Source organism: Entelurus aequoreus, linkage group LG24, assembly GCF_033978785.1.
Source record: "Entelurus aequoreus isolate RoL-2023_Sb linkage group LG24, RoL_Eaeq_v1.1, whole genome shotgun sequence".
Lineage (NCBI taxonomy): Eukaryota > Metazoa > Chordata > Actinopteri > Syngnathiformes > Syngnathidae > Entelurus > Entelurus aequoreus.
This window is the reverse complement of record NC_084754.1, coordinates 2,049,451-2,066,703: the sequence shown is the minus strand read 5'-3', so window position 1 is coordinate 2,066,703 and position 17,253 is coordinate 2,049,451. Positions and strand designations below refer to the sequence as shown.

The window sequence follows — 17,253 nt, the reverse complement described above, 5'->3', positions numbered from 1 at the left end:
AATATCTATTGTAACCTTTAGGCCTCCATTTTGGTGAATGTTAAAGATCCCGGGGACCCAAACGGGTCTCAGTCATTAAAGTGTTAAAAATAAGACTTATATACATTTGTTTTTCATTTTCAATGCTTAAATATCTAAAGATCAACGTCAGATCCATCCATGGACACACATTTTTATTTTATTTTTAAGTTTTATGCTCCTTTTGTCAAAGAAAACCCTGTTGTTTAATGGCAAAAACACAAAAAATATATTTCCCCCCCAAAAAAAACTTTAAAATTGGAATATTTGATGCGTATTAAGTGGAGAACTAAATAGATTAAATGAAATCACAACAATATTAATTTGTTTTTTTTATTACTTTTTGAGAAAATCTCACTAAAGGTCTTGGATATCCGAAACGGCCCCAATCATAAAAGCGTTAAAAATAAGTCAAATATCTTTTTTTTTTACTTTCAACGCCTACATTTCTAGATGAACTTAAGATCTATTTGTTAATTATACAATTTTCATGATTTTTTTTTATTTTTTCTTATTTTTTTTCTGCTGTTTTTGTCAAAAAAACATTGTTTTAGTTGGCAAACACACAAAATATGCAATATTCCCCGATAAAAGTGAAACATTTGATGTGAAGTAATTGAAGCCTTGAATATGTCAATAATTCATACCAACATTGATTTTGATTCATTATTATTTTAACCTTTTTTTCTTCTTTTTTACCTGTTTGCTATTTTATTCCACTTTTTATGTTGTTTTTCTAATAGTATTTTTAGAAGACAAAAAAGAGCTACGGCCGCACTTTGGACAATCCCAGACGTGAGGGATGTCAACTCAAAAGGAGTTTGACTGATTTATAAAATAGTTTGTATTAAAAACCTGTTGAACTTGTAACACATGTTTAACACGCGAAGTCCCAGAGAAGGGTCAATTGACATTTTTACCTAGAAAACACACAAGAGGGTCATTTGACCCCTAGTCCCCCCTGTGGACACTCCTTTTGTTATGAAAATGTGGCTGTTAGTGGCACACGGCAGGGGGCCACTTGAGCCTGTGTGGGGGAGGGGACCTTACAGCTCAAGCTTTAGTTCTGAGGTAGGTTGTGTGTGTTTTTGCAAGGATCAACAGAATGAAGGGATCAACACTCTGACATTTATTGTTAAAAAAAATACAAAACAAAACATATTTACAAAGAATGAAAAAGCAACTGTTTTCCCAGTTTTGGTGTGGAGGGTTGTTGCAGAAGCAATTGTTATTTTTGTGTGCCAAAAATAGTTTAAAAAAAAAAATTTACAAAGAAAAAAGCATATTTACAAAGAATGAAAAACCATGTCCATGTAAACGTGACTGACATACATTTGAGCAGTCACTCACAATCCTGGCACTGCCATTGCTCCTTTCGGCATTTCCCACATGTATAATTTTTCTGTCTACCTAGACAAACTGCCCATAACAGCCTCATTACCATAACAAAATGAGTGATTAGTGTATTCGGGAAAAGCGTCGGGCCAAATGACCCCTCTCTGGGTCTTCTGGGTAGACAGAAAAATGCTGGGACTTCTAGTGTTAATAGCTGACCTTCCTGTATTGGTGCTGCATGAGGCTATGGAGAATTGTTGTTGTTCCGCATTGGACCACAACACCAGCGTAGTAGTCTGTGTGTTTTCATGCAAATGCGTGGGCAACTGTATGTGAAAAGCAATTTATTGCAAAAAGAAAAGTGCTGCAGAGAAAATGGATGCGGCACAATTACAGCTCACATTTACATTTAAAAGGCCCATCCATAAAGGAGGTAAGCAGGAAGTAAAGAAGCAATTTCTATGTACCAATCAATGATAATGTTCACCCTCACGCAGCAATGTGAGAAAGAGAGTAATGGGAATAATGACCGAGAGGTTTTAGTTTTATTATTAATGTGCAATGCACTTTGGGAAAAACTGTGCAATCAGCTTCTTTTTCCCTCTCCACGTTCTCCTACTGCATCACCACCGAGGAGAACTCTCAGGAATCAAAGCCAAAGCTGTTTAACCCGCGGGCAACAATATAAAAATAAAGGAAGTGGTTAGTCGAATTCAAAAAAGAGGGCTCTGATCTTTTTTCATTGTGAAGTTCTGCTTTAAGAAGATTCACTTTCACACTGGTCAGCACTCAGATGGAAGATCAGAAAGATTTGATCTTTTGAGGATGGAAAGCTGAGATTTCACGTCTTAGTGCAGTGGAAGCCACTTGAGTTGCTCCCATTGATGTCGCCATGGAGTCCTGGTCCATTGTTGTCAGTACTATGAAAACAAGCAAAGAGTGGGAGGGGGACCCTTTACACCAGGGGTCCCCAAAAATGTAGCCAGGGGCCGGGCCATACATACATACATACATATATACTGTATGTATATATACACTACCGTTCAAAAGTTTGGGGTCATCCAAACAATTTAGTGGAATAGCCTTCATTTCTAAGAACAAGAATAGACTGTGGAGTTTCAGATGAAAGTTCTCTTTTTCTGGCCATTTTGAGCGTTTAATTGAGCCCACAAATGTGATGCTCCAGAAAGTCAATCTGCTCAAAGGAAGGTCAGTTTTGTAGCTTCTGTAACGAGCTAAAGTGTTTTCAGATGTGTGAACATGATTGCACAAGGGTTTTCTAATCATCAATTAGCCTTCTGAGCCAATGAGCAAACACATTGTACCATTAGAACACTGGAGTGATAGTTGCTGGAAATGGGCCTCTATACACCTATGTAGATATTGCACCAAAAAGCAGACATTTGCAGCTAGAATAGTCATGTAGCACATTAGCAATGTATAGAGTGTATTTCTTTCAAGTTAAGACTAGTTTAAAGTTATCTTCATTGAAAAGTACAGTGCTTTTCCTTCAAACATAAGGACATTTACATGTGACCCCAAACTTTTGAACGGTAGTGTATATATATATATTAGGGCTGCAACTAACGATTAATTTGATAATCGATTAATCTGTCGATTATTACTTCGATTAATAATCGGCTAAAAGAGACAAACTACATTTCTAATTTATTGGAGAAAAAAACAGCATACTGGCACCATACTTATTTTGATTATTGTTTCTCAGCTGTTTGTACATGTTGCAGTTCATAAATAAAGGTTTATTAAAAAAATAAATAAAAAATTAAAGGCCTACTAAAATGAATTTTTTTTTATTTAAACGGGGATAGCAGATCTATTCTATGTGTCATACTTGATCATTTCACGATATTGCCATATTTTTGCTGAAAGGATTTAGTATAGAACAACGACGATAAAGATTGCAACTTTTGGTATCTGATAAAAAAAAGGCTTGCCCCTACCGGAAGTAGCGTGACGTAGTCAGTTGAACATATACGCAAAGTTCCCTATTGTTTACAATGATGGCCGCATGAAGTGAGAGAGATTCGGACCGAGAAAGCGACAATTTCCCCATTAATTTGAGCGAGGATGAAAGATTTGTGGATGAGTAAAGTGCAAGTGAAGGACTAGTGGGGAGTTGAAGCTATTCAGATAGGGAAGATGCTGTGAGAGCCGGGGGTGACCTGATATTCAGCTGGGAATGACTACAACAGTAAATAAACACAAGACATATATATACTCTATTAGCCACAACACAACCAGGCTTATATTTAATATGCCACAAATTAATCCTGCATAAAAACACCTGCGTGTTTGTTATGCTAGCTCCTAGCTCCTCTGCTAGCTCCTAGCTCCATAGAACACGCCAATACAATTCAAACACCTGATCAACACACACAGTCACTCAGCCCAAAAGACCGTTCACCTAACCCAAGGTTCATAAAGCTTATATATTTTAAAAAAGTTACGTACATACGCAAAAAAAAGTTGCGCACATACGGTCAAGCGATCAAATGTTTAGAAGCCAAAGCTGCATACTCACAGTAGCACGTCTGCGTCTTTGTCATCCAAATCAAAGTAATCCTGGTAAGAGTCTGTGTTGTCCCAGTTCTCTACAGGCGTCTGTGTATCGAAGTCAAAAGTCCTCCTGGTTAGAGTCTCTGTTATCCGAGTTCTTCCATCTTGACTGCATCTTCCGGGAATGTAAACAAAGAAGCGCCGGCTGTGTACTGTTGTTGCTGACTACGTTCGAAAAATACGTCCATTTCGCACCGACAACTTTCTTCTTTGCTTGCTCAGCTTCCTTCTCCATAATGCAATGAACATGATTGCAACAGATTCACGAACACAGATGTCCAGAATACTGTGGAATTATGAAATGAAAACAGAGCTTTTTCGTATTGGCTTCAATGTGGAAGGCATACCCGTGTTCGCCGGGCTACGTCACACGCATACGTCATCCTCAGAGGCGTTTCGAACCGGAAGTTTAGCGGCAAATTTAAAATGTCACTTTATAAGTTAACCCGGCCGTATTGGCATGTGTTATAATGTTAAGATTTCATCATTGATATATAAACTATCAGACTGCGTGGTCGGTAGTAGTGGCTTTCAGTAGGCCTTTAAATTTTATTTAAAAAAATATATTTTAAAAAAAACCTCTGCGCATGCGCATAGCATAGATCCAACGAATCGATGACTAAATTAATCGGCAACTATTTTAATAATCGATTTGATCGATTAGTTCTTGCAGCCCTAATATAGGTATATATATACAGTTGTGATCAAAAGTGTACATACACTTGTAAAGAACATCATGTCATGGCTGTCTTGAGTTTACAATCATTTCTACAACTCTTATTTTGTTGTGATGTAGTGATTGGAGCACATACTTGTTGGGCACAACAAACATTCATGAAGTTTGCTTCTTTTATGAATTTATTATGGCTCTACTGAAAATGTGAGCAAATGTGCTGGGTCAAAAGTATACATACAGCAATGTTAATATTTGCTTACATGTCCCTTGGCAAGTTTACCTGCAATAAGGCACTTTTGGTAGCCATCCACAAACTTCTGCTTGGATTTTTGACCACTCCTCTTGACAAAATTGGTGCAGTTCAGCTAAATGTGTTGTGTTTTCTGACATGGACTTGTTTCTTCAGCATTGTCCACACGTTTAAGTCAGGACTTTAGGAAGGTCATTCTAAAACCTTAATTTTAGCCTGATTTAGCCATTCCTTTACCACTTTTGACGTGTGTTTGGGGTCATTGTCCTGTTGGAACACCCAACTGTGCCCAAGACCCAACCTCCGGGCTGATGATTTTAGGTTGTCCTGAAGAATTTGGAGGTAATCCTCCTTTTTCATTGTCACATTTACTCTCTGTAAAGCACCAGTTCCATTGGCAGCAAAACGGGCCCAGAGCATAATACTACCACCGCCATGCTTGACGGTAGGTATAGTGTTCCTGGGATTAAAGGCCTCACCTTTTCTCCTCCAAACATATTGCTGGGTATTGTGGCCAAACAGCTCCATTTCTGTTTCATCTGACCACAAAACTTTCTTACAGAAGGTCTTATCTTTGTCCATGTGATGTCAGATGAAACAAAAATTGAGCTGTATACATATATATATATATATATATATATATATATATATATATATATATATATATATATATATATATATATATATATATATATATATATATATATATGTACAATATATATCCATCCATCCATTTTCTATTTATATATAATGTGTCTCATTGCAGATTACCCGACACTGTGGCGCGAGCGCGACGATGTCATGTTATCGACGGGAAAATGCATTTTTAGACAATATGAAGTGTGTGAATGTGAGTGTGAATGTTGTCTGTCTATCTGTGTTGGCCCTGCGATGAGGTGGCGACTTGTCCAGGGTGTACCCTGCCTTCCGTCCGAATGCAGCTGAGATAGGCTCCAGCACCCCCCCGTGACCCAAAAGGGACAAGCGGTGGAAAATGGATGGATGGATGGATGGATGGATGATTTGCCTGAGCGGCTAGGAGACCCCGAGAGTAACACACAGTAGAAACTGGATTGATGGACAGGCTAGAAAAGACGGATACAAAAATTATAATATTATTTAAAAAATGTAAAAAAAATTTTTTACTCAGGAGTCAGGACTAACCGCAGGCCAAACTTTGGATGCTGGTGGGCCGTATCTGGCCCGCGGGTCGTAGTTTGGGGACTTTGGGATAGATTAAAATATATATATATATATTTTTTTTTTTTTTACTTGGGACTCCCCGCGGGACGGATTTTGGATTTTGGACGCTGGACAGTCCGTGTCTAGTCGGCGAGATGTAGTTGTGGGACCCCTGGGATAGATTCAAAAAATAATAATAAAAATAAAAAAAATTATTGCATTTGACACCCTCATCGACCTTTATCGAAAATGAGAAAAATGACTATAACTAACAAGGTATTTCACACCTAGAAGTTTGTTATTTATTTATTAGTCCAATCCCAGACAGGCTGTGACTTCCTGTTTATTGGCTTTGTAGATGCACTGAGACCAAGTCTACGTTTGTTGTGGTTTTCAAACCGCACATGTTTTTTTTCCTGTTTTGTCAAGAGGATTATTTGTGATTTGTACATTTTCAGAATGGGCTTGTTCTATTTTGGGCCAAAGTAAAACAAAGAAAACAATCTGAAGTCGTCTTTGTTTTTAAGTTATCATGCCATGATTTTACCAGTCCGGCCCATTTGGGAGTAGATTTTCCTCCGCGTGGCCCCTGAGCTAAAATGACTTTGACACCTCCGGTCTAGTTCACCCTCTTGCATCATCTTTTCACCATGGCCGACCTCTGTTCCCACTCCTCTGCAGGCGTGTGTCTGGTCCTGGGATGCATGATCTACCCCGACGGCTGGGACAGCGATGAGGTGCGGCGGATGTGCGGCGAGCAGACGGACAAATACAGCCTGGGCGCCTGCTCCATGCGCTGGGCCTACATATTGGCTATCATGGGCATCCTGGACGCTCTCATCCTCTCCTTCCTGGCCTTTGTCCTGGGGAATCGACAGGACGGCCTCATGACGGAAGAGCTGCTGGCAGAGAGCAAGGGTAAGGATGCTGATGAAGACGTGGCGGTACAATGTGGACAAGAGGTGCCAACAGAAGTAACTGCTTTATTACACCGCGGTGAGCGCAGCAATGGCGCCCTCTGCTGGCGAATGCGAGATAATACCGTGTGAAGGATGCTTCTGGCAATGTGTGATTGTGGGAGGCTATTAATAGCACGACCTTGAGAGTGTGCAAAATGCATTTTAATGTTGTCTCTGTGCTCGTGCTTTTTTCAGAGGGAGGCAATGCTTGAAAACATTTAGGTAAGAAAGAACAGACACTGTTCATATTTGTATGAAATGTAAATACCAAAGACATTTCATTGTTGAAGTGTGCATATCTCTTTTTGTTGTGAAAAAGACTAAAATCTAATTAATATGCTCCATACATACATTTATATATAAATGCATGTGGGTGGAAGCGTGAGTATTTATATATATATATATATATATATATATATATATATATATATATATATATATATATATATATATATATATATATATATATATATATATATATATATATATATATATATATATATATATATATATATATACAGGGTTTCCCACACATTCATTTATTTGTGGCGGCCCGCCACGAAAGAATTACGTCCGCCACAAATAAAAATAAAAATAAAATAAAATAAATGTTTTGTCCTCTCCAGCTTCTCAGGCAAATCATATACAGTAGTTGATGTAGATGTAGATTTACTTTACAAAAGAGAAGTGTAGGATACTTCTCTTGTTGCCTTATTTGTATTTGACTTTATTAAATGTATTTATATTAGAAACACAACATGTGTATATAACAAAGGGTGCAAAGTCTGCAGGCAGTAGGAAACACATGGTTAAGTGTAGGGAGTAAAACTGATGGCAGTCTAACATTGAAGATTTTTGGAGCTCTTTGTTCAGTGGATCAGATGTTTGATGAAGCTCTGTGTCTATCTACCACCACTACTGTTTTCTGTTTATTTGTTACTGACTGTGGCAGGACACCTCTGCCTCTGTTTCACTTTATGTTGCTGGTAAATAATATGCTTGTAGTAGTAGGCTAAAGCTAAATTATTTAGTATGCACTAATTAAAGGGGCAGAGCTTTGAGACATTTTAGCTTTTATATTTTATAAGATATATTTTTTGTAAGAGCCACAATTCATAAATATATTTCAGTGAATAACTTATTGTTCAAATCTGTATATAAATATGTACATAAAGTGTTGTAATTATATTGTAAAATGGATGGATGGATGGACGTTTAAAACAAAACTGTTATTATTAATTAGTAAGTATACATTTTTTTTTAGCCTTTTTAGAGAAAATCCAATCATTGTAGTAAATTATGCAAATTATTCGATGTCATGGTGACCACGCCCATAGCCACGCCCCCACCGCCACAGGTATCTTGGCAGTTTATGGGAAACACTGTATATATATATATATATATATACATACATTTATATAACAAAATCCAAGAGTGTTTATATTCATTAAAATTTATAGAAATATGTATATATATATACATATATATACATATTTCTATATATACACACATACATACATTTATATAACAAAATCCAAGAGTGTTTTTATTCATTAAAATGTATAAAAATATGTGTAAATATATATATATATATATATATATATATATATATATATATATATATATATATATATATATATATATATATATATATATATATATATATATACCCCGCCTTCCGTCCAAATGCAGCTGGCGTAGGCTCCAGCTCCCCCATGATATATATATATCTATATATACAGTCGTGGTCAAAAGTGTACATACACCTGTAAAGAACATAATGTCATGGCTGTCTTGAGTTTCCAATCATTTCTACAACTCTTATTTTTGTTGTGATTGTGATTGGAGCACATACTTGTTGGTCACAAAAAACATTCATGAAGTTTTGTTCTGTTATGAATTTATTATGGCTCTACTGAAAATGTGAGCAAATGTGCTGGGTCAAAAGTATACATACAGCAATGTTAATATTTGCTTACATGTCCCTTGGCAAGTTTACCTGCAATAAGGCACTTTTGGTAGCCATCCACAAGCTTCTGCTTGAATTTTTGACCACTCCTCTTGACAAAATTGGTGCAGTTCAGCTAAATTTGTTGGTTTTCTGACATGGACTTGTTTCTTCAGCATTGTCCACACGTTTAAGTCCGGACTTTGGGAAGGCCATTCTAAAACCTTAATTCTAGCCTGATTTAGCCATTCCTTTACCACTTTTGACGTGTGTTTGGGGTCATTGTCCTGTTGGAACACCCAACTGTGCCCAAGACCCAACCTCCGGGCTGATGATTTTAGCTTGTCCTGAAGAATTTGGAGGTAATCCTCCTTTTTCATTGTCACATTTACTCTCTGTAAAGCACCAGTTCCATTGGCAGCAAAACAGGCCCAGAGCATAATACTACCACCGCCATGCTTGACGGTAGGAATGGTGTTCCTGGGATTAAAGGCCTCACCTTTTTCTCCTCCAAACATATTGCTGGGTATTGTGGCCAAACAGCTCCATTTCTGTTTCATCTGACCACAGAACTTTCCTCCAGAAGGTGTTATCTTTGTCCATGTGATGTCAGATGAAACACAAATTGAGCTGTTTGGCCACAATACCCAGCAATATGTTTGGAGGAGAAAAGGTGAGGCCTTTAATCCCAGGAGTGGTCAAAAATGTAACCAGAAGCTTGCTAGAAGCTTGTGGATGGCTACCAAAAGTATACTTTTGACCCAGCAGATTTGCTCACATTTTCAGTAGACCCAGAATAAAGGAATGACCGTGTGCTTTGTGTGGTATTTCCAGGCTCCCGAGCTCTCCTTGTACAATGTTCCCGCAAAGAACCATCCCGTCAACATCAGGTCGCAGGAAGAGAAGAAAGGACGAACCCAAGCAGCCTGACCAAAAAAAGAAAAGAAGAAGAGGAAACCCTCAGTAATTGTCATCTTGTTTGCTTGCAGCCCCTTACATCATCTCCAGGCTTCTTCTCCAGCACTTAGACATGTAATGCACATAGTGTGTCTAACGCCCTTTTGCTTAGATAGACCATGGCGGGGGTGCAGACTGTTATCCTCATGAAGAGTGTGGGTAGCACCAGCTGCATTATGAGCACACACCCACTACGATACAACCCACACATGTATGTACTATACTCTACTCTACTTCGCCTAGGTCAACTCCGCCTGTGTCACAATTTATCCGGAGAAGCTGAGAATCGATGTACAGTAAATATGTTGTGTTCATAATTATGTAAGGCTCGACGACGACACGGAAACGTCTTTTTTTTTTTTTTTAGGTTCATCGGTACGTCCCTTTTCTGTTCACATGTCAAATATCTAGATTGAAGTGTGTAAAATATATACTGTATGACGACGCTTCTAGGACTTTTAGGTCAGGGGTCCCCAGACTAAGTCCCAAGTTAAAAAAATATAATATAATATAAATACATATATTTTTTAATTATGATTATTTTAAATCTGTCCTTTCTAATCCATTTTCTACCGCTTGTTACTCTCTAGCCACTATGGATACGGCCTGCCAGCTTCCAAAATCCAGCCCGCGGGAAGTCCCAAGTTTTAAAAAATATATATACAAGCGGTAGAAAATGGATGGATGGATGGATATATATATATTTTTAATTTTTATTTTTTTTATTTTTATTATTATTATTTTAAATCTGTCTTTTCTAATCCATTTTCTACCGCTTGTTACTCTCTAGCCGCTATGGATACGGCCTGCCAGCGTCCAAAATCCGGCCCATTTTTAAAAATAAATAAAAATTATATATATATATATATATATATATATATATATATATATATATATATATATATATATATATATATATATATATATATATATATATATATATTTTTTTTTTTTTTTTTTTTTTTATTTATTTATTTTTTTATTTTTTATTTTATTTTTTTTTTTATTTTTTTTATTAATATGACCATTATAATCCATTTTCTACCACTTGTTACTCTCGGTGTCTCCTAGCCGCTCAGCCAAATTATATTGTTTAAAAAATGATTTTCCCATTGATAATGTGACATCTGACAAACTTTTGGCCTGTACTGTGTATGTGTGTATGTACAGTATATGTATATATATATATATATATATATATATATATACACTACCGTTCAAAAGTTTGGGGTCACATTGAAATGTCCTTATTTTTGAAGGAAAAGCACTGTACTTTTCAATGAAGATAACTTGAAACTAGTCTTAACTTGAAAGAAATACACTCTATACATTGCTAATGTGGTAAATGACTATTCTAGCTGCAAATGTCTGCTTTTTGGTGCAATATCTACATAGGTGTATAGAGGCCCATTTCCAGCAACTATCACTCCAGTGTTCTAATGGTACAATGTGTTTGCTCATTGGCTCAGAAGGCTAATTGATGATTAGAAAACCCTTGTGCAATCATGTTCACACATCTGAAAACACTTTAGCTCGTTACAGAAGCTACAAAACTGACCTTCCTTTGAGCAGATTGAGTTTCTGGAGCATCACATTTGTGGGGTCAATTAAACGCTCAAAATGGCCAGAAAAAGAGAACTTTCATCTGAAACTCGACAGTCTATTCTTGTTCTTAGAAATGAAGGCTATTCCACTAAATTGTTTGGGTGACCCCAAACTTTTGAACGGTAGTGTATATATATGTATATATATATATATATATATATATATATATATATGAATGAACAAATGTGGAGTTATGTACTTAACAAAAAAAGGTGAAATAGCTAAAAACATGTTTTCTATTCAAGTTTCTTCAAAATAGCCACCCTTTGCTCTGATTACTGCTTTGCACATTCTTGGCATTCTCTCGATGAGCTTCAAGAGCTCACACTATTAACTGGGGGGGGGGGGGGGTTCCCCACGTCTCCGGTCCCCTCTAAGGTTCCTCATTGTCATCCCATTTGGTTGAGTTTTTTCTTGCCCTGATTGGGATCTGAGCCGAGGATGTCGTTGTGGCTTGTGCAGCCCTTTGAGACACTCGTGATTTAGGGCTATATAAATAAACTTTGATTGATTGAAGAGGTAGTCACTTGAAATGGTTTTCACTTCACCGGTGTGCTTGAAGCACATGGAGAGAATGCCAAGAGTGTGCAAAGCAGTAATCAGAGCAAAGGGTGGCTATTTTGAAGAAACTAGAATATAAAACATGTTTTCAGCTATTTCACCTTTTTTTTGTTAAGTACATAACTCCACATGTGTTCATTCATAGTTTTGATGTGACAATCTACAATGTAAATAGTCATGAAAATAAAGAAAACACATTGAACGAGTAGAAGGTGTGTCCAAACTTTTGGCCTTTATATACAGCCCAGCCCCCAACCAAGTTGTTTTAACCCAATGCGGCCCCCGAGTCAAAAAGTTTGGGGACCCCTGTTTGAGGTCACCCCCCCTCAATGCCCAGCTAGCTAACTTTGCACAGCGCTCCGATTTGCTCTTTTATAGTATGGACACTGTGACGGGGCTGCCGCTTGCAGGACGTGTAGCTGGTGTCTGTCTGCTGGCGCCAACGTGTCACATGGTCGCTTGCCGGGGATGCCAAACGCCACTGACACACACACACACACACACACACACACACACACACATGTACACACCCAATTTCCCCGCCTTGTATTTGAGCGTGTCTTCTTGTGTTCCTCTCTGAACCTCCCGTCCGAGCTATCCAGTGCGTGCATACAGGGTAACAGGGTGGAGCGGCATCGAACGCCGCGGCTTATGTCGGGATGAAAGGGATTTAGCTTCACCTGTCTTGTGTAAATACATATAGAGATGATAGTGCTATAGACATGACCAGCATATACAAAAAGGGTTTATCTTACAAGGATTTTAAGAAAAAGAAAGGAAAAATATACTGACACTTAATAAAGATTTTCACTCTCTGACTGTGTTTTATTGTTTTATGTCCTTTTCCTTCGAAAGGTCAACTTGTTGTCTTGCCCTTGCAGGTTATTTAAAAACATTCATGACAAAACCATAAAATAAGTATCAATACACACTAAAAATGTTGGGTTAAAAAAGAACCCAATTTTAACCCAACTGCTGGTTCAGAAAAGGACCAACCCCTTATTTGAGTTATTTGAGCTCAACATTTTGGGTTAATTTTTTCAACCCAACTTTTGCATTGAATTATTTGACCAAAAAGTTGAGTTATGACAACTTAATGTTGGGTTATTCCCAACCAAACTATTGGGTTGAATTATTTAACCCAAAAGTTGAGTTATGCTAACTCAATGTTGGTTTATTCATAACCCAACTATTGGGTTGAATTATTTAACCCAAAAGGTAAGTTATGCTAACTCAATGTTGGTTTACTCATAACCCAACTATTGGGTTGAATTTATTTAACACAAAAGATGAGTTAGGCTCACTACAATGTTGGGTTATTCCAAATCCAACTATTGGGTTGTGCAATTTAGCTCTCCTTGACCCAATAGTTGGTTAAAAATAAAACAATTTACTGCTGGTTTGTCTTACTATTGGGTTGAATTATTTAACCCAAAAGTTGAGTTATGCTAACTCAATGTTGGTTTATTCATAACCCAAATATTGGGTTATGAATACATTTTACTGCTGGTTTGTCCTACTATTGGGTTGATTTATTTAACCCAAAAGTTGTGTTATGTTAACTCAACGTTGGTTTACTCATAACCCAACTATTGGGTTTAATTTATTTAACACAAAAGATGAGTTAGGCCCACTACAATGTTGAGTTATTCCAAACCCAACTATTGGGTTGCGCAATTTAGCATTCCTTGACCCAATAGTTGGTTAAAAATAAAACAATTTACTGTTGGTTTGTCTTACTATTGGGTTGAATTATTCAACCCAAAAGGAGAGTTATGCTAACTCAATGTTGGTTTATTCATAAGTGAAGTGAAGTGAAGTGAAGTGAAGTGAAGTGAATTACATTTATATAGCGCTTTTTCTCAAGTGACTCAAAGCGCTTTACATAGTGAAACCCAATATCATAACCCAAATATTGTGTTATGAATAAATTTTACTGCTCATTTGTCCTACTATTGGGTTGAATTATTTAACCCAAAAGTTGAGTTATGCTAACTCAATGTTGGTTTACTCATAGCCCAAATATTGGGTTTAATTTATTTAACACGAAAGCTGAGTTATGCTCACTAAAATGTTGGGTTATTCCAAACCCAACTATTGGGTTGCGCAATTTAGCTCTCCTTGACCCAATAGTTGGTTAAAAATAAAACATTTTACTGCTGGTTTGTCTTACTATTGGGTTGAATTATTTACCCAAAAGTTGGGTTATGCTAACTCAATGTTGGTTTACTCATAACCCCACTTTTGGGTTTAATCTATTTAACACAAAAGATGAGTTAGGCTCACTACAATGTTGGGTTATTCCAAACCCAACTATTGGGTTGCGCAATTTAGCTCTCCTTGACCCAATAGTTGGTTAAAAATAAAACATATTACTGCTGGTTTGGGATTACCGGGTATGCAAGATTAACCTTCCACTCACAAGTACCACGTTTTATCCAAGTCACATGTCAATACTACCACGAAACAAGAATGCTGGGGTCAACTAAAGGAACATAACTTCCATGGACACTGCTACTCTCCCTATGATAGTAGTCATGTTTCTGTCTGCCATATCATTAGAAATAAAGAATAATAAGTCTGGGGCTAACATGGTTGAGGCATTGCAGTGAAAGCAATCCGGCTCGTGTGTCTAGGATTAGTTTGTGTGTGCTTCATTGGTTTCTTGGGAGTCGTTTTGGGGGACCAGACAGTGAATAACATTAACTGTGTTTCATTAGACCGAAACAACAATATGTTGTGTTGGAATTAATTTGTGGGGTTAATTGTGTGGTTATTGCTTTTTCTATTGCATGGAACTTCGCAATAATTAAATAATTTAACCAGGGGTGGTTGCAAACATCTTCATCTTCATTAGGAGCAAAGCTACTATTTATATAATAATGAATTGTAATACTGTACATAGGCTTGTTACTGTGGGATGCAATGACATCATTCTATGTTCAACCCAACATATTTATTGTATTGGTATTTAAAATGTATATAATATGTATGTATATATATATATATATATATATATATATATATATATATATATATATATATATATATATATAGCCTTGTGACATCTGGAGGGCCAAATGGGAAAATATTTAATATAGCTTTAAATAATTACGTCAATGTGTCATTAGGTAATAAAATCACTATATATACACTGTATATATATATATTGATGGAACCAGATTTTTTTCCATATATCCATTTTTAAGTGTTACTTCTTTCCTTCCATAGTCATATTACAAAATAGCTAGTATTCTTCCTTCTTTCTAGTCTGCAAAGTAAGGTGTCGGCCTTCTAGCAGTGGAATGCAGGGAGTAGTCTAAACAACGAGGGTGGGAGCGAGGGACAGAGGGAAGAACACAGGATATATATATATATATATTTTCCCATGATAGGATAGGACTTTATTGTCATTGCACAAGTACAACGAAACTTTGTTTTCAGCACAAACACGTTCCAGATTAGACAAACAAACAGTGTACAGGGTTACAGAACAGGAACGCTGATGGGTCGCCACAAGACGCCCCGTAAAAGATGGGAGAAAGGTAAAACGCTGGGGAAGAAGATGAGTAAAAAAAAATACAATCTAGACTGGGGTCTTAAGGGGGCCTAGCCTGGAGTGGGGAAAAAACCTCCATGCCATGCACACATAAACATGTTACATATAATCACGACAACTCGCAACACAGGGGGCGGGGGGACTTGGGGCCCTGGAGGTCGACTGCTACTATAAAGCGTTGCCAGCCGTCCATCACCCCGAAGGGGAATCAAGCGGTGGTGAAGTCGTGGGGTGGGGGTGGGTGTATATGCCCATTGTCTTGGGTGTGTTGATGTACTGTCCATAGGCCTGGGGCCGTTCTGCATGCAAGCAAAAGTTGGACTCCAGGTGTCGTTGAGGAGGGAGGGAGGTCAAAAGCGTCCATCATTGCATGTTAATAAGCAACTAATTAATGGTGAATATGTTCCCCATACTAAAGTGTTACCATGTTTTTTTTTACTGGTGCATAAAATGAAGCGTGCATGAACATCACCTTGTTCAAACAACAAAACCAACACAGTGCATAAACTCACAACAAATTACACACCTGCAAATCAGTCAGCTGTTGCCGTATCCGTAATACGCCGATAATGAGAAGTTTGTATTTACACGATGAGTCGGGTGTGTTTTGACCTCCGCCGAACCCCAGAGGTCGACTCACCAAACCCCTGGGGTTCCATCGAACCCAGGTTAAGAACCGCTCACTCCAAACATCTCAGAACAAGCTAGTCAGGTTACTTCTAGACCTCCACCCCAGATCCCACCTCACTCCTACCCACTTCTCTAAAGTGGGCTGGCTCAAGGTGGAGGACAGAGTTAAACAACTTGCACTGAGCCTAGTCTATAAAATCCGCTACACCTCCCTGATACCGAAGTACATGTCAAACTACTTCCTTAACGTAAATGACCGCCATAACCACAACACCAGGGGGAGCTCCACTAACCACGTTAAACCCAGATTCCGAACTAACAAAGGTCTTAACTCATTCTCCTTCTATGCCACATCAATGTGGAATGCGCTCCCAACAGGTATAAAAGAAAGGGCATCTCTATCCTCCTTCAAAACCACAATAAAAGTTCACCTCCAGGCAGCTACAACCCTAAACTAACACCCTCCCCGGATTGCTAATAATCAAATGTAAACAATCAAATGCAGATACTTTTTCTTATGCCTTCTGATCTCTCTCTCTCTCTCTCTCTCTCTCTCTCTCTCTCTACTTGATGTCCATACCCCCCCCCCCTCCACACCCCTGATTGTAAATAATTCAATGTGATTATCTTGTGTGATGACTGTATTATGATGATAGTATATATCTGTATTATGAATCAATTTAAGTGGACCCTGACTTAAACAAGTTGAAAAACTTATTGGGGTGTTACCATTTAGTGGTCAATTGTACGGAATATGTACTTCACTGCGCAACCTACTAATAAAAGTCTCAATCAATCAATCAATCAATGTTTTAGAGTGATTGATTGAAAACTTGTATTTGTAGATTGCACATTTCAGTACATATTCCGTACAATTGACCACTAAATTGTAACACCCCAATAAGTTTTTCAACTTGTTTAAGTCGGGGTCCACGTAATTCGTAATCAAACTTTTTACAGGTGAATTTAATTGAACCTTCTTTTACATTTTTGATT

General features: G+C 37.6%; 1 protein-coding gene and 1 long non-coding RNA gene across 2 annotated transcripts in view; both read left to right on the top strand.

Moving 5' to 3' along the window:
* Positions 1 to 10,681, top strand: part of LOC133641638 (LHFPL tetraspan subfamily member 3 protein-like) — a 57,348-nt gene extending 46,667 nt beyond the window's left edge. Inside the window, exons 2-4 of the mRNA XM_062035512.1 lie at positions 6,720 to 6,956; positions 7,193 to 7,219; positions 9,780 to 10,681. Of these exons, the coding sequence (XP_061891496.1) occupies positions 6,720 to 6,956; positions 7,193 to 7,209 (254 nt within the window). The 3' untranslated portion in view covers positions 7,210 to 7,219; positions 9,780 to 10,681. The remainder of the gene's footprint in view (positions 1 to 6,719; positions 6,957 to 7,192; positions 7,220 to 9,779) is intronic.
* LOC133641699 (uncharacterized) overlaps positions 1 to 12,883 on the top strand; it is a 526,583-nt gene extending 513,700 nt beyond the window's left edge. The window contains exon 2 of the long non-coding RNA XR_009824326.1: positions 12,281 to 12,883. This is a non-coding gene — a long non-coding RNA (uncharacterized LOC133641699). The remainder of the gene's footprint in view (positions 1 to 12,280) is intronic.
* The last annotated feature ends 4,370 nt before the right edge of the window (positions 12,884 to 17,253 follow it).